This window comes from Apium graveolens, unplaced genomic scaffold, assembly GCF_009905375.1.
Source record: "Apium graveolens cultivar Ventura unplaced genomic scaffold, ASM990537v1 ctg4659, whole genome shotgun sequence".
NCBI classification, from domain to species: domain Eukaryota; kingdom Viridiplantae; phylum Streptophyta; class Magnoliopsida; order Apiales; family Apiaceae; genus Apium; species Apium graveolens.
In genome coordinates, this window is record NW_027418628.1 from 44,184 (window position 1) to 64,258 (window position 20,075).

General features: G+C 32.3%; 2 protein-coding genes across 2 annotated transcripts; one reads left to right on the forward strand and one right to left on the reverse strand.

Moving 5' to 3' along the window:
• Positions 1-7,745: 7,745 nt before the first annotated feature.
• On the reverse strand, positions 7,746-9,013 carry LOC141702105 (MATH domain and coiled-coil domain-containing protein At3g58410-like). The gene is made up of 4 exons (XM_074505793.1): positions 9,004-9,013; positions 8,598-8,895; positions 7,989-8,191; positions 7,746-7,909 (listed from the first exon to the last, which is right to left on the reverse strand). Exons 1-4 carry the CDS (start codon positions 9,011-9,013, stop codon positions 7,746-7,748), a joined length of 675 nt encoding a protein of 224 aa, XP_074361894.1.
• A 989-nt stretch (positions 9,014-10,002) lies between these two features.
• LOC141702101 (uncharacterized) lies at positions 10,003-11,601 on the forward strand. The gene is made up of 6 exons (XM_074505790.1): positions 10,003-10,042; positions 10,130-10,271; positions 10,358-10,527; positions 10,649-10,940; positions 11,057-11,247; positions 11,411-11,601. The coding sequence occupies exons 1-6, from the start codon at positions 10,003-10,005 to the stop codon at positions 11,599-11,601; spliced, it is 1,026 nt and encodes a 341-aa protein (XP_074361891.1).
• Positions 11,602-20,075: the final 8,474 nt, after the last annotated feature.

Here is a 20,075-nt window from a genome sequence, read left to right on the forward strand (position 1 = left end):
TTGTAAAGTTTCTAGGATTATTTCGAAGATAGAAAAACAAATTTCATGTCCTGACCATACTTGGATAATTTTATAAAAATATTTAAAGGTTCAATAAACCTTATTTTAAATCAAATAAAATCCCTTAAAATCATTTAAAAAAAATAACCAGAGCACATAGTCAAGCATATTTTCAAGTAATAGCACATATTCACATATTACAACTCATATCATAACACATTCGATCACAAAAATTTCCCTTTTAATTATTATACACTTTTAGCGTAACGGGTTGCGTCCAGACTGACGGCCCGACACTGAGCGTTTTCAACTACGCTTCTCAATCATTCTCTTTATACCAACCGACACATCACTGGAATATAATATTCTTTTAAACATTCTACTTTACATAACAACACATAATCACTCTTTATTCACGTAATTTATGATTACAACACAAAAGTATATTTTATGCACTTAATCACGTTGTTAATTTCCTAGTCGCTACATAGTTCCTATCTACTGTGACAACACAAGTGCCATAACAATCTCAAACAATCCTGTTCAGCACTCGAGGACCAAACATATTGATATAAGGTATCATTTCATACGAGAGCATATAATGAATGGTATTGTGAAATTTCATTATGTTCCCACAACGGATCAAATTTCCATCTTTTAATAGACAAGTGGTTGGCTTTAGGCCTCATACTGAACGAGACAAATAGCACCAAAAGCAAAATTACTAACTCTAATCATCACACAGTTTAAATATATCTGAAAAATAAGTTATAATAATTTATAAAATCTGAACTCGTTAAGAATATATTGATAGTCTCATAGTCTATGTCATCTCTATAAAACCCGCACTCGTTAAAAATATATTGATTTCCTGACAGTTGTGCTCATAAGAAATAGCATTGGCGCATACTTGAACAATTAGAATGTCATTTGCTAATAAACCTTTGGACTGGTCATATAATTTAATCAGTTCCAGAAATTTTCTTCTGATCCTGCAAGTAGTTACTTCACTGAAATAGTCGCTTCCTGTCAAAAGAATGTTAAGGTATCTCATGAATTTTGGCCTAAATCATAGTCATATATACTTGTATGTACATTTATTACCTTCTATGGCTATGTCCCTGTGATATAACCGGTCTTTGACAACAAGCATGTATTTTGCGTACAATTTATGGTCGCCATTTCTTTTTAAGACTTCTGAAATTCAGGAAGCCACTCATGTTGCCGCTGTTTGCGTTATTTGTCCCGTCCAACACAAGGCCTAAAGCCTACCACTTGTTCTCCCATATTGGGTAAATTATCAGGTTCCTAATAACAAAATATTGAAATAATGATAGATCACTACCAAATCATGTGAACTAAATAGCTCGGCTACATAGCGAACTGACACAACAAATCTTTATCAAAGACGCCTGGCTATCATCTGACACCTTCCGAAGCACAAAATCATTTTGTAACCATACGAAATACTCTTAACAGATACAAAAGACACATACAAAAGACTTGTAAACGGATTCTATATACTGAAGAGGCGATGCAGATAGCTATACTATTCTTAGGGCGTCAACTACTTTCAACAGATTAGAGATACAAGTGTGATACTTGCTCTGCAAATTGTCATGTTGCATGCTTGTGCTCCAATAGAAGTGCAATTTGCGTTGGATGTACTTGGTAACTAATAATAAACTTTATGTAATGACCAATATATAGCTTACCATTTTCTTTCTCCGGCTAGGAAGGGATGCAACTGATAGAGTTTGTTGTGCCTCTTGGAAAAATTTTCAATTTTCCATGTGAAAAGTTCTTCGCCATCTGGTATATTAACATTTGACAGACTTACGATTGTCTTGCTCACGCGATTCTTTACATAATAGAGCTCTACACCAAACACACAGCTTATGTCATCTTGTAGATATCCATTGGAAGTATCAGAAAATGAAGTCACCAAGATGAACTCCGAAATCCCATGTACACTCCTCGCTTTATCGAATCTCTTCACTTGATTATTGGCGTCTACAAGAAAATTTAAAATTTAATAGGCAAAAGAAGTAGTTTCTTGCATAGACAACTGGTAGTATTACAAAGGTATAACTTAGATGATGTTCATGGGCAATGTACCTTCTACCATCAAGTATCTCTCTTGTGCGTGGTCATACACGAAGAACTTAATAATAACATCGATAGGTGGATTATTTTTTTCTGCCAAAACCAAGTATATAGACATGTAATTTGTGTTTCTTCTTGTTCTGTTATCGCGAAACGGGTATAATGACAACCTCCTGAAATGAGATTTATCAAACAAGATTTTGAGATATTCATCCATGCTACATACAGAGAGAGGGGGAAGAGAGAGAGGGGGGGGGAGAGAGAGAGCTATAAATCCACGATAATAACACCCCCAATTTGCGACAAGAACCCTAGAAATTCGAATTCAAAATTACCACTTCTCGATTGATTTTGATGATTGAAATGTATTACCACTTCTCGATTGATTTTGATGATTGAAATGTGTAGAAGATTGTAAACAGATTATTTTGATTACTCGCACACCGAAAACAAACACTTCTAACCCCTTAAAAGTTGGATTTGATCTTTAAAACTCAAGTACACCTGTAAATCTTATCGTGGAGATATTTATTATTTTTAGTAAATTTCTGATTTTTATAAATAATTTTAAAAATTAAAAAGCTATTTATACTAACAGCCAATTGATACCTTAAAATTAATTAAGGGTGTTTTTAATCCCTTAACAAGAATAATTAGCCCCAAAATTAATTTTATGAGCAATAATTTAAAAAAATATTATTTTTAAATAAATACAATATATATGTCAAAATTCCAAAAAAAAATATGAATGATTCAAAAATGCAAAAAGAACGGATCTTTGAAATACCCATGATTTTATAAAAATAACAACATGAATTTAGAGGCTTTGAGGTCGCGGTAGGGGTCCGGTTCGATAAACTTTTAAAGAATGAAATATTTTTTAAAATAATAATAATAATACCCGAAAATAATTATAGAGCATGCTAAAACACATAATATGCTATAGAACGGATACCATGTAACACGTAGTGATAACGATGCTTTAAATTGCATTTTTGAAATTCTAGAAAAATGAAAATGCACGATAAGAAACATATATTTATTTATTAAATATATAATTATAGTCGCAAAATTTTCGGATATTACAATATCAGAATAAACATAATTTATATATTTTGATTTGAACTAAAACTTAAAAATTTTAAATATAATTATATAATGTTAAAAATAAGTTGTGTATCGCACGAGTTTTAAAATAGTAATATAATGGTGAAAACAATAAAAAAATGTTATGCATGTGAATTTCATTAATTAAAACCCAAAAATAAAAAGATTATGTACAATGTGTGCTCGGTTAATTGAAAAATAGAAAATTATATAATAATATTGAAGCTATACAATACCCCATTTATAAAGGCATATTAATAAAATGTCAAATCAAAATTTTAATTAATATATGGTAATATTAAATAATATATTTGGAGTTCATTAACTTTCGAGAATAAAAGACGAGAATATGATATTATTTACAAAAATTTCAAATTAATTTAATAGTTTAATTGATATAATAATGATAGTGGTAGAAATTATATACTATGATTATATTAACTAAAAGCCAAGAATATAATATGAGAATTATACTCTTTATTAATAAGGAAAACATTATTTCGATGGAACATAACGTTAATAAAGTAGTATAAGTTAGAGTCTATTAATTTAAAATTCAAGAATAACCACTTATTAATAAGGAAACACTATTTCGATGGAACAGTGTTACTAAAGTATCAAAATCCAAATAATACTTATAATTGTATAATATAATTAATGAATTTCAGTTCAAACTCAAGTTCTATTTCACGTAACTACATAGTTATACAAGATCTATTTATTTAGTTTCACAGTAATTTTAGATTTAATTGTCCCTAGCAATTTAATAATTATATAACGATTTATATATAAAACCTAATAATTAGTCTCACTTTAAACTCTGGTCTGATTCCCCATAAGTACATAATTATAGAAAATTTATTTATTTAAAATTACTTATTGAATTTCATCATACTTTTGGTTTCGATTTCAATAACAATATCATATAATTAAATAAGTTTTATTATTAATAATTAAATACTTGAAATTGAATAATATGACTAATTATTTTGGTCCCGTGCTTGACAAGACTGATCGGCTAGTAGTTATAAAATAACTAATTACAAAAAATTATACAAATAGGCTTAACCGGGTTCGCTCCATATCACATGGCCCCATAGGAATTTACAGGAATTTACAAAATTAATATACTACGTAACTAAGTTTATAAATAGCTCATTGTTCCCTGTAATTAGGGTTGTTCACGAACCGAGCTATTCGCGAACAAGGTCGAGTTCAGCATGTTAAGACCCCGTTCGCCTCGGCTCGTTAACGAACAAACTCGTGTGCGGCTCGGTTTGTGAACAGTCTTACCCTTAATGAAACCACAACATACTTTTCTCTCAATTGCCTCTCACTTTTGCTCTTAAAATCTGTCTTCTTCTCTTTAAATTCTCTCTCACTTATACTCTTTAATGTCTCTATCAAGAAGTCACAAATCGATAGAAAATAATAAGTTTTACGTTCTCTCTAATTGTAAAGCAATGTCATCTAATGCTAAAGCAGTGCCACTGTAGGAGGAGGAGACGTCCCCCGTTTTTTTGCCCAGATACTCTGAATAAAGAGAAGATCGGCCCCAACAAGAAATCCCAAACTGGGATTCCAAAATCAAAAAATAAATAAATACAAAATAAATTTTAAACAAAAATTTGTATACGGGAGTACAAACTGAACTCGGATATTTCAAAATTTTCAGGTGGTTTGTTTTCGACTAGCCACCTAAAGTTTATGTTGAAAAAATTATATGTTATAATTACAAAGTAACCTCACAACTGCAATTTACAGTATTTCTCTCAGGAAGGATATATTTATTTCGCTCTTGAAAATGTATATCTATTTCTTGAGTGATACCATACTACAGCTTGGTTTGTATACCACCAAGTTACATTACTTACTAGACAATACATAACACAATTTTTTAGGTCCAGTAAGTTTGCTTTTGTATTCTTTTCCATGAGAATTGACAAACGAGACTAAATTTTATCTTGATATATTACTTTGAATATCCTTCCAATTTGTCATGCATAGAAATAGAATGTTTCTTCTTTTTTCATAATCTAATATCACATTCAAAATTTGTTTTACCTTCCATTTTCTTCACTGAGATTCCCATTAATCCATGTGTTGTGTCAGACTCAGAACTTGAACATTATCAAGTCATGACCATAACTTATTTGAGTTTTCTTAGTCGTTAACAACAATTGGATTAGCCGTTGATGTAGTTAGTTGTTGATACTGTAACATCACTTAACAGTTGATAGCTCACTTCACTAAATCATAATTATATGTCATCAAGTATTTACAATGAACCACTCTATTCAAGATTATCCAGTGAACATAACTTCACAAGAATCGCACATGAAATGTTACTAAAACCTCATTAATTAATTGATGGGCTACTCCATCAACGGCTATTTCTTGGGATGGTTAGCTGTTGAAAGTTACAATTTGATTTAACATAACTATGTCACATTATTTTCTTATCATCAAGATTCAGGTTTGATTCTTAACAATTGTATATGAGATTTATTTATTTAATTTAACTGTTTTAATTTCATATGGTTTAATTCCCTTAAACTACGTAATTTAAAAGTATTCATACACTCTCATCAGGTACGATTTCATACAAGTACCAGTTTATTTAATAATTAATATTTAATTTCGACGAATTAAGAGGTTCATTTATTTGCAAATATTAGTTTAATATTTTTAATCTCGGACACGTGTTTGGTACATGTTATCTTTTAGTACTATTTGTAAGGACGCTACTAAAACAAAGATGAACTAAGACTTTAAGTTCATTTAGGTTCAATTTAATTATTCTGGTATATAATTGGCATGATTTGGTTGTCAGGGATATAATAGTAATGTCAAAAATAATAGTATCAAGTAGATATACACAGGTTCGACTACTCGGTAGAGCAAACATTAAACTTTAACTTATTATATTCTATAATATTTAATAATATAATTAAGATAAATGAGTTAACTTGATCAAAACTTAATCATTCCGCTAAAATAATAATTCAAAAGTATAAAACATAAGGTCTTTACAATAAATACATAAAATATCATTTGACAGGGTGAATAAAAACAAAAAAATAATTCTCAAAAGAATATAAAACTGAAGATTAAAAAACCGCTCGGGGTACAAAACTAGTAATAATAAAATAATTAATTACGAAATGTAGCTTAACCGGGTTCGCTCCGCATCAGGCCCACATGGGAATTTAGAGAATTTACAAAATTATCCGCAACTGAAAGCTTATAAATAGTTCGTTGGAAACCCACAGCACTATTCTCTCAATTGCCTCTCACTTCTGCTTAAAATCTCTCTTGCTCTCTCTCTCAATTCTCTTAAAATCTCTCTTGCTCTCTCTCAATTCTCTATCAAGAAGTCACACAGCGATGGAAAATAATAAGTTCTACGCTCTCTGTAATCCCAAAGCAGTGCCCCCACAGAAGAAGAAGACAACTCCCCCTCTCCGACGCCCAGATACTTTGGATAAAAAGAAGATCGGGCACAACAAGAAATCCCAGACTGGGATTCCAAAATCTAAAAAATAACTCATTTCTTTCTATATTATATGCTATTGTTCTCTCTTTATGCACTCTCTACTTATATATTTCACACATTATCACACACATTTGCTTTACTGTTCTTTAGTATTGACTCTGTCTTTTTGTGTCTTGAAGGTCCAAGATCGGCCTCTAAAATGGGTGCAAGTTAAACTCCTGTCAGCTTATCCAGGGTAATTTTTCCTTTCTTTTTCTTGTAGTCTTACATCAAGAATCTTGATTTGATCTTTTCAAGATTCTTGACATTTTTTAATAGTTCAAGATTCTTGAATTCTTTTTAACTGCTGTTTTATGTGTCTTGGATGTGACTTGGTTTGATGTGTTCTGAATGCAGCAGTACTTAATTTCCATCTTTTAATGCAGGTCTTTGTTGTGGAGGAGATGCTACTCAAACAAGTTCCAGCATTATAGATACGAAAATGAAGATTAAGCAGCTTTAGTTACGTATTTAGTTAATAGGAGGATATTCTGTGACGAATTATGGATTCTTGCGTTTATTTAGTTTGAATATGATCTTGAACCATTTACGATTTTTTGTGTTTATCTGGTTTGAATTTTTGATGTCTGGATTGTACTGTTACAACTTTGTGGACTGGTGGGAATGAATTGTTTACGGGTTTTAAATTGCATTCTAATATTGATCTTTTGCTTTTGAATGGTTGGTAATTGTATGTTGTAGTTTAGACTGAGTTTTAGTTCTTGTTTGGTTTGAACAATCTGTTCAAGATTAATTTTGAGTCTAAAAAAATATTTCTTTGGCTCTATTGATGTGATCTTAGTATCTAACTGAGACTGGGGTTATATTTTGTGTACAAATTGTGGTCGATGTTTCTGTTAAGAGCATCTTAGTGTGAAGCCACTCCTGACTCTGCAATTAGGATGCTTAAATATATCTGAAAAAAATAAATTACAATGATTTATAAAACATGTACTCGTTAAAAATATATTGATAGGTCTTATAGTCTATGTCCTCTCTACACTTCGTGACATTTGTGCTCAAAAGAAATAGCATTCATGCGTATTTGAACAATTAAAACGTCATTTGCTAAGAAACCTTTGAACTGGTCATGTAATTTACTCAGTTCTAGAAATTTTCTTCTGATCCTGCAAGTATTTACTTCACTGAAATAGTCGCTTCCTGTCAAAAGAATGTGAAAGTATCTCATGAATTCTGGCCGTAAACTTTAGTCATATATACTTGTATGTACATTTCTTACCTTCTCTGGCTATGTCCCTGTGATTTAACTGGTCTTTGACAACAAGCTTGTATGTTGCATACAATTTGTGGTCGCCATTCCTGTCAAGACTTCTGAAATTCAGGAAGCCACCCCTGCTGCTGCTGTTTGCGCTATTTGTCCCGTCCAATACAAGGCCTAAAGCCAACCACTTGTTCTCCCATCTTGGGTAAATTATCAGCTTCCTAATAACAAAATATTGAAATAACAATAGATCACTACCAAATCATGTGAACTAAATAGCTCGGCGAACTGACACAACAAATCTTTATCAAAGACGCCTGGCTATCATCTGACACCTTCCGAAGCACAAAATCATTTTGTAACTATACAAAATACTCTTAACAGATACAAAAGACTTGTAAACAGATTCTATATACTAAAGAAGCGATGCAAATAGCTAAACTATGCTTAGGGCGTCAACTACTTTCAACAGATTAGAGACTTTCAACAGATTAGAGATACAAAGTGTGATACTTGCTCTGCAAATTGTCATGTAGCATGCTTCTGCTCTAATAGAAGTGCAATTTGCGTTGGATGTACTTGGTAACTAATAATAAACATCACGTAACGACCAATAAGATAGTTTACCATTTTCTTTCTCCGGCTACAAAGGGATGCGAGTAATAGACTTTGTTGTGCCACTTGGAAAAATTATCAAGTTTCCATGTGAAAAATTCTTCGTCATCTGGTATATTAACATTTGACAGACTTACGATTGTCTTGCTCACACGATTCTTTATAAAATAGAGCTCTACACCAAACACACAGCTAATGTCATCTTGTAGATATCCATTGGAAGTATCAGAAAATGAAGTCACCAAGATGAACTCCGAAATCCCATGTACACTCCTCGCTTTGTCGAATTTCTTCACTTGCTTATTAGCGTCTACAAGAAAATTAAAAATTTAATAGGCAAAAGAAGTACTTTCTTACATAGATAACTGATAGTTTTACAAAGGTATAACTTATTATATAATGATCATGGGCAATGTACCGTCTACCATTAAGTATCTCTCTCGTGCGTGGTCATACACGAAGAACTTAATAATAACATCGATAGGAGAATTAATTTTTTCAGCCAAAACCAAGTATATAGACATGTAATTTGTGTTTCTTCTTGTTCTGTTATCGCCAAACGGGTATAATGACAACCTCCTGAAATAAGATTTATCAAACAAGATTTTGAGATATTCATCCATGCTACATACAGAGAGAGGGGGAAGAGAGAGAGAGGGGGAGAGAAAGGGAGAGAGAGGGGGAGAGAGAGAGAGAGAGCTATAAATAAACATTACCATCTGTATCCACCAGCTTTGAAACAGCCTGACTGATAGTTGTCCATGACTTCATTCATCTCCCTTAATAATAGAGGAAAGTCTTCGATCTTCAGGGTATAGTCTGCTGGAGGCATATCTCTAAAAGTTCTTTTCACCATAACCGCAGGCACGCAACAATTTTCATCTTCGTCCATTGTCAACTAATTTTAAGGGTTTATCGAATCGACTGTTTAGAGGTTGCAGGTACAAATATATATATATATATATAGTTCCATAAATAAAATTAAACTATGAGTCAAAAGATTTCAAAATCTTAATTAGAGTGCAACTCTAAATTATGAATACATGAAGAAATAGGAAAGGAAAAAACAAAGAGAACTCCATTATTTAGCACACTTCCGCTAAGTATATAGATCTGAAAAATAGTATTTTAAAGAAACCTCTAAAATTTATTAAAACCCTCAGATAAAGAGATTTATATTTATATTTCAATCTTAATTTGTGTAGGCAGAAAAATATTAGAAAATATTAAGACAGAAAATTTATGTTACTTTGGTGTTTGATTCCTGTATGAAGACCACATTGCAAATTATGAGTACATGTAGAAATAGGAAAGCAGAAAAACAAAGAAAACCAACTCCTGTTCTGTTTTGGAGGGTGTCTGGTAAAATAATATATAAGCAGATGTAAAATATCAAAGAAAACCTGGGAAATCAATAATGGTATTGCATAGTTCAATATCTCCCAAGAAAAAACAAGGTACTCTCTGCACCATCTTTATTGGTGAATTTAGAGAAAATTAAAGCTCATGTAATTTTTTTTTGACTAAAACTGTTGTGGTTGCAGAACTGATCCACGGGACAAGAGATGTACCTCCGGCAGATTTTCTGCTCAAAATCGAAAGTTTTTCCAAATTACCAGAGTTGATCAACAATCAGAAGAAGAAGTATTACGAATCTTGTTGTTTTGAAGCTGGTGGATTCAATTGGTATAAATTGTTTAAACATATTCGTTGAATTTAGAATCTACGTTTTACCTTAGATGGCCAACATGTTATTTTTATATATGATATAGGAGGTTTAGATTACTTGTACTTCGTGCAAACAGAGTTCAGGAGAAGAAGATTATTTCCGTCTACTTGGTGCTAGATGAGTCCAATGTTTTGCCAACTGGTTCTGATGTTATTGCCAATTTTAAGTTCTTTATATATGACCAAATTCGAGATAATTATCTCACTGTCGAAGGTACCTTTACATCTTCAGTTCATTACTACTTAAAAATATTGAACATATGAATTTTATTGTAGCTGAAATCTCACCAAAAAGACTGCCGTTAAGTATTAATTTCACCGTTGCAATATTTCAGATGGTGACAACCGGTATAAGCATTTCAACAAGGAGAAGACTTGTCAAGGGTTTTCAAACGTGATTTCCTTGAGTAGACTCAAATGTGCATCTAACGGATATCTAGTGAATGATTCATGCGTGTTTGGTGTTGAGGTTCAAGTAATAAAAAATACCAGAACAGCAGAGTGTCTATCATTTATACAAATCCCACCTGAAGATCTGTTTGTTCACTCTTGGAAGATTAACAACTTCTCTAGGAGGAATGCTCAACTTTGTGACCCTCAAGCATTTACATTTGCAGGGAGGAAATGGTAAATGTTATCCATACATTATAATTACTCTGTTGCATGAGTGATTTATTGTTCATTAAAGGTTTATATAATTGATTAATTGAAAACCTGACATCTATTATTTTCAATTGTGCTAGGAGGATTCAAATCAAGACTGATTACGTTAACAACTCGCTATGCATGAAGCTCAAATTGGATGATACTAATTACGGAACCTTGGCAGGGCTGATCGGATGGTTACGTAGGGAAAATGATCATAGATTGTATGCAATCTATACCTTGGGCGTGAAGAACCAACTACACAAAGACCAAGACGTGAAGTACAGCAGTAAGTCTAGTTAATTTGTTTTCGAGCTCCTCAATCACCTTCTTTTGTCCTTAAAACAACTCTCCAGTAGTTAATTAGCTGAATCAAAATAACACTAAAGTGCTAATTAAGTCTTAAAAAGATTGTTTAATTAATTTACTAGTCCTTGTTTTTATATTGACAGTTGGAAAGTGGTTCAATCCAGAACCAACAGTTGTAACTTGGGAGCACATAATTGACATGAAAGAGTTATATAATCAGTCCAAGGGCTTCCTGGTAGATGATGTCTTGATTGTCGAAGCACATATTGAATGGATGTTTGCTAGCAAAGACATTATTGTGGACGGAATGAAGGTGGGAGAAGAGGAAAATTAAAGCTCTGATAAGAGTGAGGAAATGTAAATTTTTAACCTCTCAAAGCAGCCAGATGAAGAAAAGGAAAAGATATCTAGAAATTTAACTGACCAGGATTCTATAGTTATACTATTAATTTTTGCTGATTGATTTGGAACAATGTTGCATAACATTGGCATATTAATCTATACGCTATCACTCATCAGTCAAGATTCTAAATGGAATAATGAATATACACCATCAGCCTGCAGATGTATTGTTCGAACTCAGTGCCAGTCTTGGTCCAGAGCTCTCCGGATCAGGAGGTTCAAAATTATATTATCCATGTGCATGCTTGAGTATACAAATGTGGTACTATTTTGTTCTAGTTCATATGACACTTTCTCACGGGAAGATTAGATTTGAGTAAATGATTTTTTTTGAATATGTGTTTAGTTTTTGTTTGATGCATTCAGATTAATTTGTTTGGATGAAGGTTTGAAAAATTACTGTTTAAGAACTTGAAAATTCCTGATCATGAATATTGATTTTGTTTGTTAGGCTGATCATGAATATTGATGAATGTGATATTAGTGTAACTTGACACTTAATAACCAATACAGATAAATGTGATATTTATGTAAACCAAGTTCTCTCCTGATTACAAAATCATGAGTAACTGCTTATCTTAAATCATGCAAATTAAAACTAAATATATTTAAAAGATAAATAAAATAAGATTAAATAATTGAATATCAAAAATATTGATTATGTGTAAAAAATAAAAGTTAAATTTCTAAAATAATTAAATTTGTATTTTAATTGATTGACATGTCTAGGATAATATATTATATAGAACATTTTCTAATAAAATAAGTTGTCTAAGTATATATCCATAACCAAATTCAGATTTTCAGTTAAAATTGTATCGTATATTCTCTCAAATTTTATTAAATAAAAATTCTCTCAAGTTTTATTAAATAAAATAAGTTTTTTAAAAATATACCCATAACCAACTTCAAATTTGCAGTTAAACATGAATTATTAGCGCGTGTTCTAGCCCTAACAAGTTTTTGGCGCCGCTGTCGGGGACTCGGTGTTAATTTTTAGTTTATGTGTTTGTCATCAGTGATCGTTAACGTTCATTGACTCGGAAATTATTACTTACTCTTTTCCTTGTCGTGTTTCAGGTACTCTAGCGAGCGTGTATGCATACGCGTTCGTGGTCTCACAAGAGAACTCTGGATCAAGCCGAGGAAGAAGTTGTGGTTCGACAAGAGGAAGAAGGGAAAGTTAAAGAACCAGCTCTTGTAGTGATGGGTGATCAAGCAGAAAATCCGAAGGCTCTGATGGACTATTCTAAGCCTATATTAACTGAAAATTTGAAGTTGGTTATGGGTATATTTTCGAACAACTTATTTTAAAAAATTAAATTTTGAGAGAATATTCAAAGAAATAATAAATTTAAATATTTTAAAAATTCCTAATTACAAATATTAACTTAATTTTTTTAATTTCACTTGAAACGATACCATAAATTTCAAAAAATCGGACATAACATTATGTCCTTTATATATAACTAGCTCGCACGAGCAAGATCTTATATCAACTATTATAAAATTTATATATGATGTGAGATACACTTTTTTTCAATTTTTTATCAGATGATTAACATATGATTTTTGTAAAAATGTACCTCAAAGTGTTCAAAATTTTGTTAAATTTCATAATTATTACTGTATAGCATTGAACTTCTTTATTTGACAAGATCATATTTATCAATTACGAAAAAAGTGAGTTAACTTGTATTAGTTACCTTAATTTCTTATATCTTGTATGTATATTTATATGTGTATATGCATGCATTTATGTATGTATTTATGTATATATGTATGTATGCATGTATGAATGTATGTGTGTATGTATGTATGTATGTATGTATGTATGTATGTATGTGTTTGAATTTTAAATGTGTGAAAATAAGATACTCCCTCTGTCCCTCCCAATTGTTATCGTTTCTGGGAGAGTGTCCGGCACGCATTTTAAGATGAATAGAAAGTATAGTTCTATAATTTTTTTTTAAAAATTTTCTTTTTCTGAATAAAAATAGAATGTTTAAATTTTTATTCAGAAAAATAAAATTTTTTAAAAAAAGTTAAAGAACTATATTTTCTCTTTATCTTAAAATGCGTGCCGGACACTCTCACAGAAACGATAACAATTGGGAGGGACGGAGGGAGTATAAGGTAATTAATTTGGCACAATTACGTGTGTATTGTGAACTTATAATACAAGTGTTATACATATTTAAATAAGAATACGATATTTGTTTTTTCGTTTGAATTTAAGTTTCTTCTACTGTAAATGGAACAATTAAAATGTGACATACGACATTAAATGCGATAATAATAATATATATATATATAAACATGATAATATTAGAATTTTTGTCTATATTTATAAAATACATATGTAATTATAAGTATAAGCATAAGTTCTTATTATACAATAATGGATTAGTAATAAATATTTAATTATTAGTAATTAATGAGCTAGATATAATTAATATATGTTATTAAATTTGATATTTATTAGTACATATTTATGAGGGGTAATTAAATAATTTCAAATGAATAAATTGTCTTAATGAACCCCATAATTGCTCTATTATATATATAATAGATAAGCGTAAGATACTTCTTATCCAAAACTTTGGTCATGTACCACCAAAATAATCTAAACTGTTTATTTGATATAATTAAAAATAAACGATTATGATTATATCTTATTAAAATAAATATATTTTTAATACAATCATAAGAAACTGATTATATCATTCGAATATTATTCAAACGCCTAATACAATTTTTAAATAGAATATAATTAGAGATTTAACCAATTATAAAAAGATTACATTATTCTACTGCTATTTAAACACCAAAATATTATACAATTATACAACAGTAGATAAAATATGATTAGATATTGTAATATATATAACTGTAATTCAATTCATCATCCATATATTTGATAACATAACACGTGTTATTAGTACTAACTAGCTTTAAAACTCGTGCGAGGCACGAGCAAGTTCTAGAATAAATGTAACTTTTTTTATTAATTTTAGATTTTTTTCGAGTTTTCAAAAAATTAAGTTAGAAATAATTGTTCCGGGGTTAGCATCCTCTATTTTTGTGTGATGTATTCGTTTTGTACGTAGGAAGTTCGATTATTTCCGAGTTATTCAAAAAAATTAAGTTAACAATTATTGTTCTGATGTTAACATCCAATTATTTTTGTGGGATGTTCGTTTAGTACGTAGGAAGTTCATGTAAGACACATGAATAATTTATGATGAAAGCGCTAAATATCACAGTTGAAATAAACGGTGCCCAGAATAATTACGAGCGGAATATGTGCCCGAAATAACCAAACTGTTGTGTATATGCTGTGTACTTGATGATTTAATGAACAAAATACCTTGGTAGATTTTACTTAGTGAAATTATGTAGCACTCGACGGATAAGATTTATAGTCCTGACGGATGACTCAATATAGTCCCGACGGATGATGACTTATTATCCATCGAGTGAGTAGCCTATGCAACAATAAGTTTGTAGCACATTTCTGCATATACCATTGTATAGATTCTGTAAGTAGTATTCAAGTCATGTTGACTTTAACTAGATATGCTGAATAGGTTGATTAATTGTACATAGATGATGTCTTGTAATTCTGCATAAATGACATGAAGTCAAGTGCCAGATTGCTACCCGACGGATAAACTACAATGAAGTCGACGGATGATCAACTAGACAACCTGACGGATGATCAATAACCCGACGGATGATCATGAACCCGACGGATAAAGAATTCAAATATCTGTTGACAGTGACAACACAGTCACATGCGTCGAGTGGATGCAAATGGAATGTGGTAGCCTATTCAACTGGGTTTTCGAGAACAAAGAAGCATTGCCATTTCCATGCTATTATGAAGATATTCAAAGATGCTAGAATAGAGTAATGAAGTAGCATTGTAATAGACTAGATAGTTTTTGTTTTATTATCCTGTCTCATTACTTTGTAATCTTGGTGATATATAAACCAAGAAGTAGCAACTAAGAAACTATTGAAATAAGCAACAAAGCAGAGACCCATTTGTAAGCAGAATTCTTAGCATTTCTCTGTACTCTTAGTTGTTCAATTGTTGTAAGCAGTTGTGAGCATTTTGCACACAGGGTTCTCTCGATATATAATATATATCTCTGGTGGAATCATTCAAATCCACCAGAAAGTTTTTAAAGACTCTTATTTTTAATTACTTGTGATTTGATTCATTTAAGTAACTATTCCGCATTGTGCTAATCAATTCACACTTATATATATATTCGAGTTAGAACATTTTTATTTCAAGAAAAAGTTTCATAAATTCCATTTAACCCCCCTTCTGTAATTCTTGTCATATTGTTAAGGGACTAACAATTGGTATCAGAGCGAGCTCTTAACTTACAAAGAGTTTAAAGATCAAAATAATACAGCAAGATGAACAAGAAGGATGTTGGAGTCAAGATCCCTTTTCAGGATAAAGATAATTATCATCATTGGAAGGTAAAAATGCATCTTCATTTGCTTTCTCAAGATGAGGCATATGTTGAATGCATAGAAAGAGGCCCTCATGTTCCAATGAGAGCTACAACAGGAAACGAGCCAGCAGTCCCCAAGCCAAGGCATGAATGGTCTGATCCTGACATTGAATAAGTCAGGAAGGATAAAAAGGCCATGAACATCCTGTTTAATGGAGTTGATGGAGACATGTTTGACAACATTATCAACTGCAAAACTGCCAAGGATGTTTGGGATACAATACAGATCATCTGTGATGGCACTGAGCAAGTTAGAGAAAACAAGATGCAACTCTTGATTCAGTAATATGAGCATTTTAATAATGAAGAAAGTGAGTCTCTCACTGACATTTTCAGTAGGTTTCAAAAACTACTAAATGCTCTAAAGTTGCATGGAAGGATCTATTAGACAAAAGACTCTAATATGAAATTCCTTAGATCTCTTCCAAAGGAATGGAAACCAATGACAGTCTCATTAAGAAACTCACAAGATTATAAGGAGTTTACTTTGGAGAGACTGTATGGCATCCTGAAAACTTATGAGCTTGAAATAGAGCAAGATGAGAGGATGGAGAGAGGAAAGAAGAAAGGAGGATCCATTGCACTAGTTGCTGAGTTGGAGAAAGAGAAGGAGATGAAGATGGAAGCTGTTGAATCAACTTCAAGGGTCTGTGAGAACAAGGGAAAGGGGCTTGCAGTAGAAAGTGAAGATTCTTTGAGCCAAGATGACATGGAGGACATTGATGAACACCTAGTATTTCTTTCCAGGAGATTTGCCAACCTCAAGTTCAAGAAGAACTTTGGAGCAGCCAAGCCAAATAGAAACATGGTGGATAAATCAAAATTCAAATGTTTCAAATGTGGCTTGTCAGGGCATTTTACCAGTGAATGTAGGAAGTCAGATTCCAGTAAGAAAAAGTTTGAGCCTGTGGATTATAAGCAAAAATACTTTGAACTGCTCAAATAAAAGAAAAGGGCTTTCATAACACAAGAAAATGACTGAGCAGCAGATGGTCTGGATGAAGATGAAGATGTCAGCTATGTCAATCTAGCCCTAATGGTCAAGTTTGATGAAACAGAAACAAGTTCTTCAAGTAATCAGGTAATTACTACAAACCTTGCACATTTATCTAAAGCTGAGTGTAATGATGCCATAAATGACATGTCTACAGAGTTATATCATTTACGTGTTACACTTAAGTCTCTTACTAAAGAAAATGCTAAAATCAAAGAAAACAATTTATTTTTGAATGAGAGAAATAATATGCTTGAGTCTCAGTTCATTGATTTCGAAAAGTTAAGAATTGAGTGTAAGATTGCCAAGGAGGAATTAACCGAGTCCTTGAAGATAGAAGAAATTTTGAAGAAGCAGCTCGAGCGTGAACAAGAGGTGATTAAGGCATGGAAAACATCCAGGGATGTCCATGCTCAAATCACTAAAGTTCAAGGAATTGAATCTTTCTGTGATGCTGCCTGGAAAAAGAACAAAGAAAAACTAGAACCAAATTTGGTAGATGGAGTGTTGACAGATGTAGACTCGACGGATGATGAGGATCATCCGTCAGATAACAAAAAGGGTTATTTGTCGAATGATGAAAATCCTCATCCGTCGGTTGTGAGCAAGCCTATCAGTAAAGCCAAATTAGTTAAGCTAAATGAGAATTATGGGTCTGTTTCCAAGAACTTTGTTTCAGGAGAATTGAGTCAAGTTAAGAAAGGGAAAAAGGCTAATGTTGGTCACATGACTGTCAAACAGTTAAGTGACAGACTTGAAAAGATTGAGGTAAAAACAGAGACTAAAAAGAAAAATAATAGGAATGGTAAAGTAGGGATTAACAAACACAATAACTACACACCTGATAAATATGCTCCTAGAAAAATTTGTGTCAAGTGTGGTAGTGTAAATCATCTGTCTGTTAATTACAAATCTGCCATGCCTACTTCCATGTCTGTGCCACCTCAATTTCATAACATGAATGCCATGCCTTCCATGCCTATGAATGCTATGTCTACACAGAATATGAATGCACAGTTTGCTAACATGCCATTTGCACCTAATCCTTATTATGCTGTATTTAGTATGCCACAAATGCCATTTAGCATGCCTTACTGGAATAACATGTTTACTAACAGCATGCCATTCCCTGTTGATTATAATATGCATGATAATTCTGTTGCAATGAATGGTTTCAAAGGCCCAACTCAAATGACCAAGGTTGAATCTGATGTCCCCAAGTTAAATGAGATAAAGCCTAAGAAATAAAAAAAGAAAGCTAACAAGGCAGGACCCAAGGAAACTTGGGTACCAAAATCAACTTGATTTGATTTTGATGTGTGCAGGGAAACAAAAAGAATATTTGGTACTTGGATAGTGGTTGTTCAAGACACATGACTGGTGATTCTACCCTGCTCACAGAGTTTAAGGAGAGAGCTGGCCCAAGTATTACTTTTGGAGATGACAACAAGGGTTATACTGTGGGATATGGCTTGATTTCAAAGGATAATGTCATCATTGAGGAGGTTGCCTTAGTGGATGGTCTCAAACACAATTTGTTGAGTATCAGCCAGCTTTGTGATAAAGGCAACTCAGTAACCTTCAATTCAGAAGCCTGTGTTGTGACTAACAAAAGAAGCAACAAAGTGGTTCTCACTGGTGTGAGAAAAGGAAATGTGTACCTAGCTGATTTCAACTCATCTAATGCAGAATATGTTACTTGTCTTCTCAGTAAAGCAAGTCAGGATGAAAGTTGGCTATGGCACAAGAAGCTATCCCATTTAAAATTCAAGACCATGAATGAGCTAGTAAAGAAAGAACTGGTTAGAGGCATTCCTCTAGTGGAGTTTTCTAAGGATGGACTGTGTGATGCCTGCCAAAAAGGGAAGCAGATTAAAGCATCATTCAGGAAGAAACTTGATTCAACAATTGAAGAGCCTTTGCAACTGCTTCACATGGATTTGTTTGGACCAGTCAATGTGTTGTCCATCTCAAGGAAAATATTTTGCCTAGTAATTGTAGATGATTTCTCAAAGTTCTTTGGACATATTTCCTAAAGTATAAAGATGAGGCTAGTGAAATCATCATCAATCACATAAGGCAAGTCAATAATCATCCTGATTTCAAGGTTAGAAGAATCAGGAGTGACAATGGAACTGAGTTCAAGAATTCTGTCATGAGAGCATTTTGTGAGGAAAATGGGATTCTGCATGAGTTTTCAGCAGCAAGGACTCCACAACAGAATGGAGTAGTGGAAAGGAAGAACATATCACTTATTGAAGCTGCAAGGACAATGCTTGAAGAATCTAAACTGCCAACCTATTTCTGGGCTGAAGCTGTAAATACTGCATGCTACACTCAGAATATTTTTCTGGTTAATCAAGCAAGATGCATGACTCCCTATCAATTGTTCAAGAACAAGAAGCCAACTCTAAATTTTCTTCATGTATTTGGCTGCAAATGCTATATTCTGAGAAATCAAACTGATCAAAATGGGAAGTTTGATGCTAAAGCGGATGAAGGAATTTTTGTTGGATATGCTGTTGGTAAAGCATATAGAGTCTACAATCTAAGAACCAACATTGTTGTGGAATCAATACATATTGTGTTTGATGATAAAAAGATTGAAGGACTGAAAGATAGAGATTACCATGAGAGCCTCAAATTCGACAATGTGGAGATGGTTAGTGATGACAGTGATGATGAAAGTGATCAAGAAACAGTGTCTAAGGATAATGCAGATAAATCTACTACCAATGAAGCACAAAACTCAACATCTGTCGAGTTGCATAATGCTTCATCTGTTCGAAGGCAATCTGTAACGACCGAGAAATTACGCTTGTATTATATCATAATAAAGATAAATTATGTGTATTATTATGTGATTAAATGTGTTGA

Coding starts and splice junctions, on each gene's coding strand:
- LOC141702105 (XM_074505793.1), bottom strand. Junction 8,192..8,597: donor GTAGCCGGAGAAAGAAAATG/GTAAACTATCTT, acceptor TTTTGTTATTAG/GAAGCTGATAATTTACCCAA. Junction 7,910..7,988: donor CAGGGACATAGCCAGAGAAG/GTAAGAAATGTA, acceptor TTCTTTTGACAG/GAAGCGACTATTTCAGTGAA.
- LOC141702101 (XM_074505790.1), top strand. CDS start 10,003: ATGGTATTGCATAGTTCAATATCTCCCAAGAAAAAACAAG. Junction 10,528..10,648: donor TAATTATCTCACTGTCGAAG/GTACCTTTACAT, acceptor GCAATATTTCAG/ATGGTGACAACCGGTATAAG. Junction 10,941..11,056: donor ACATTTGCAGGGAGGAAATG/GTAAATGTTATC, acceptor CAATTGTGCTAG/GAGGATTCAAATCAAGACTG.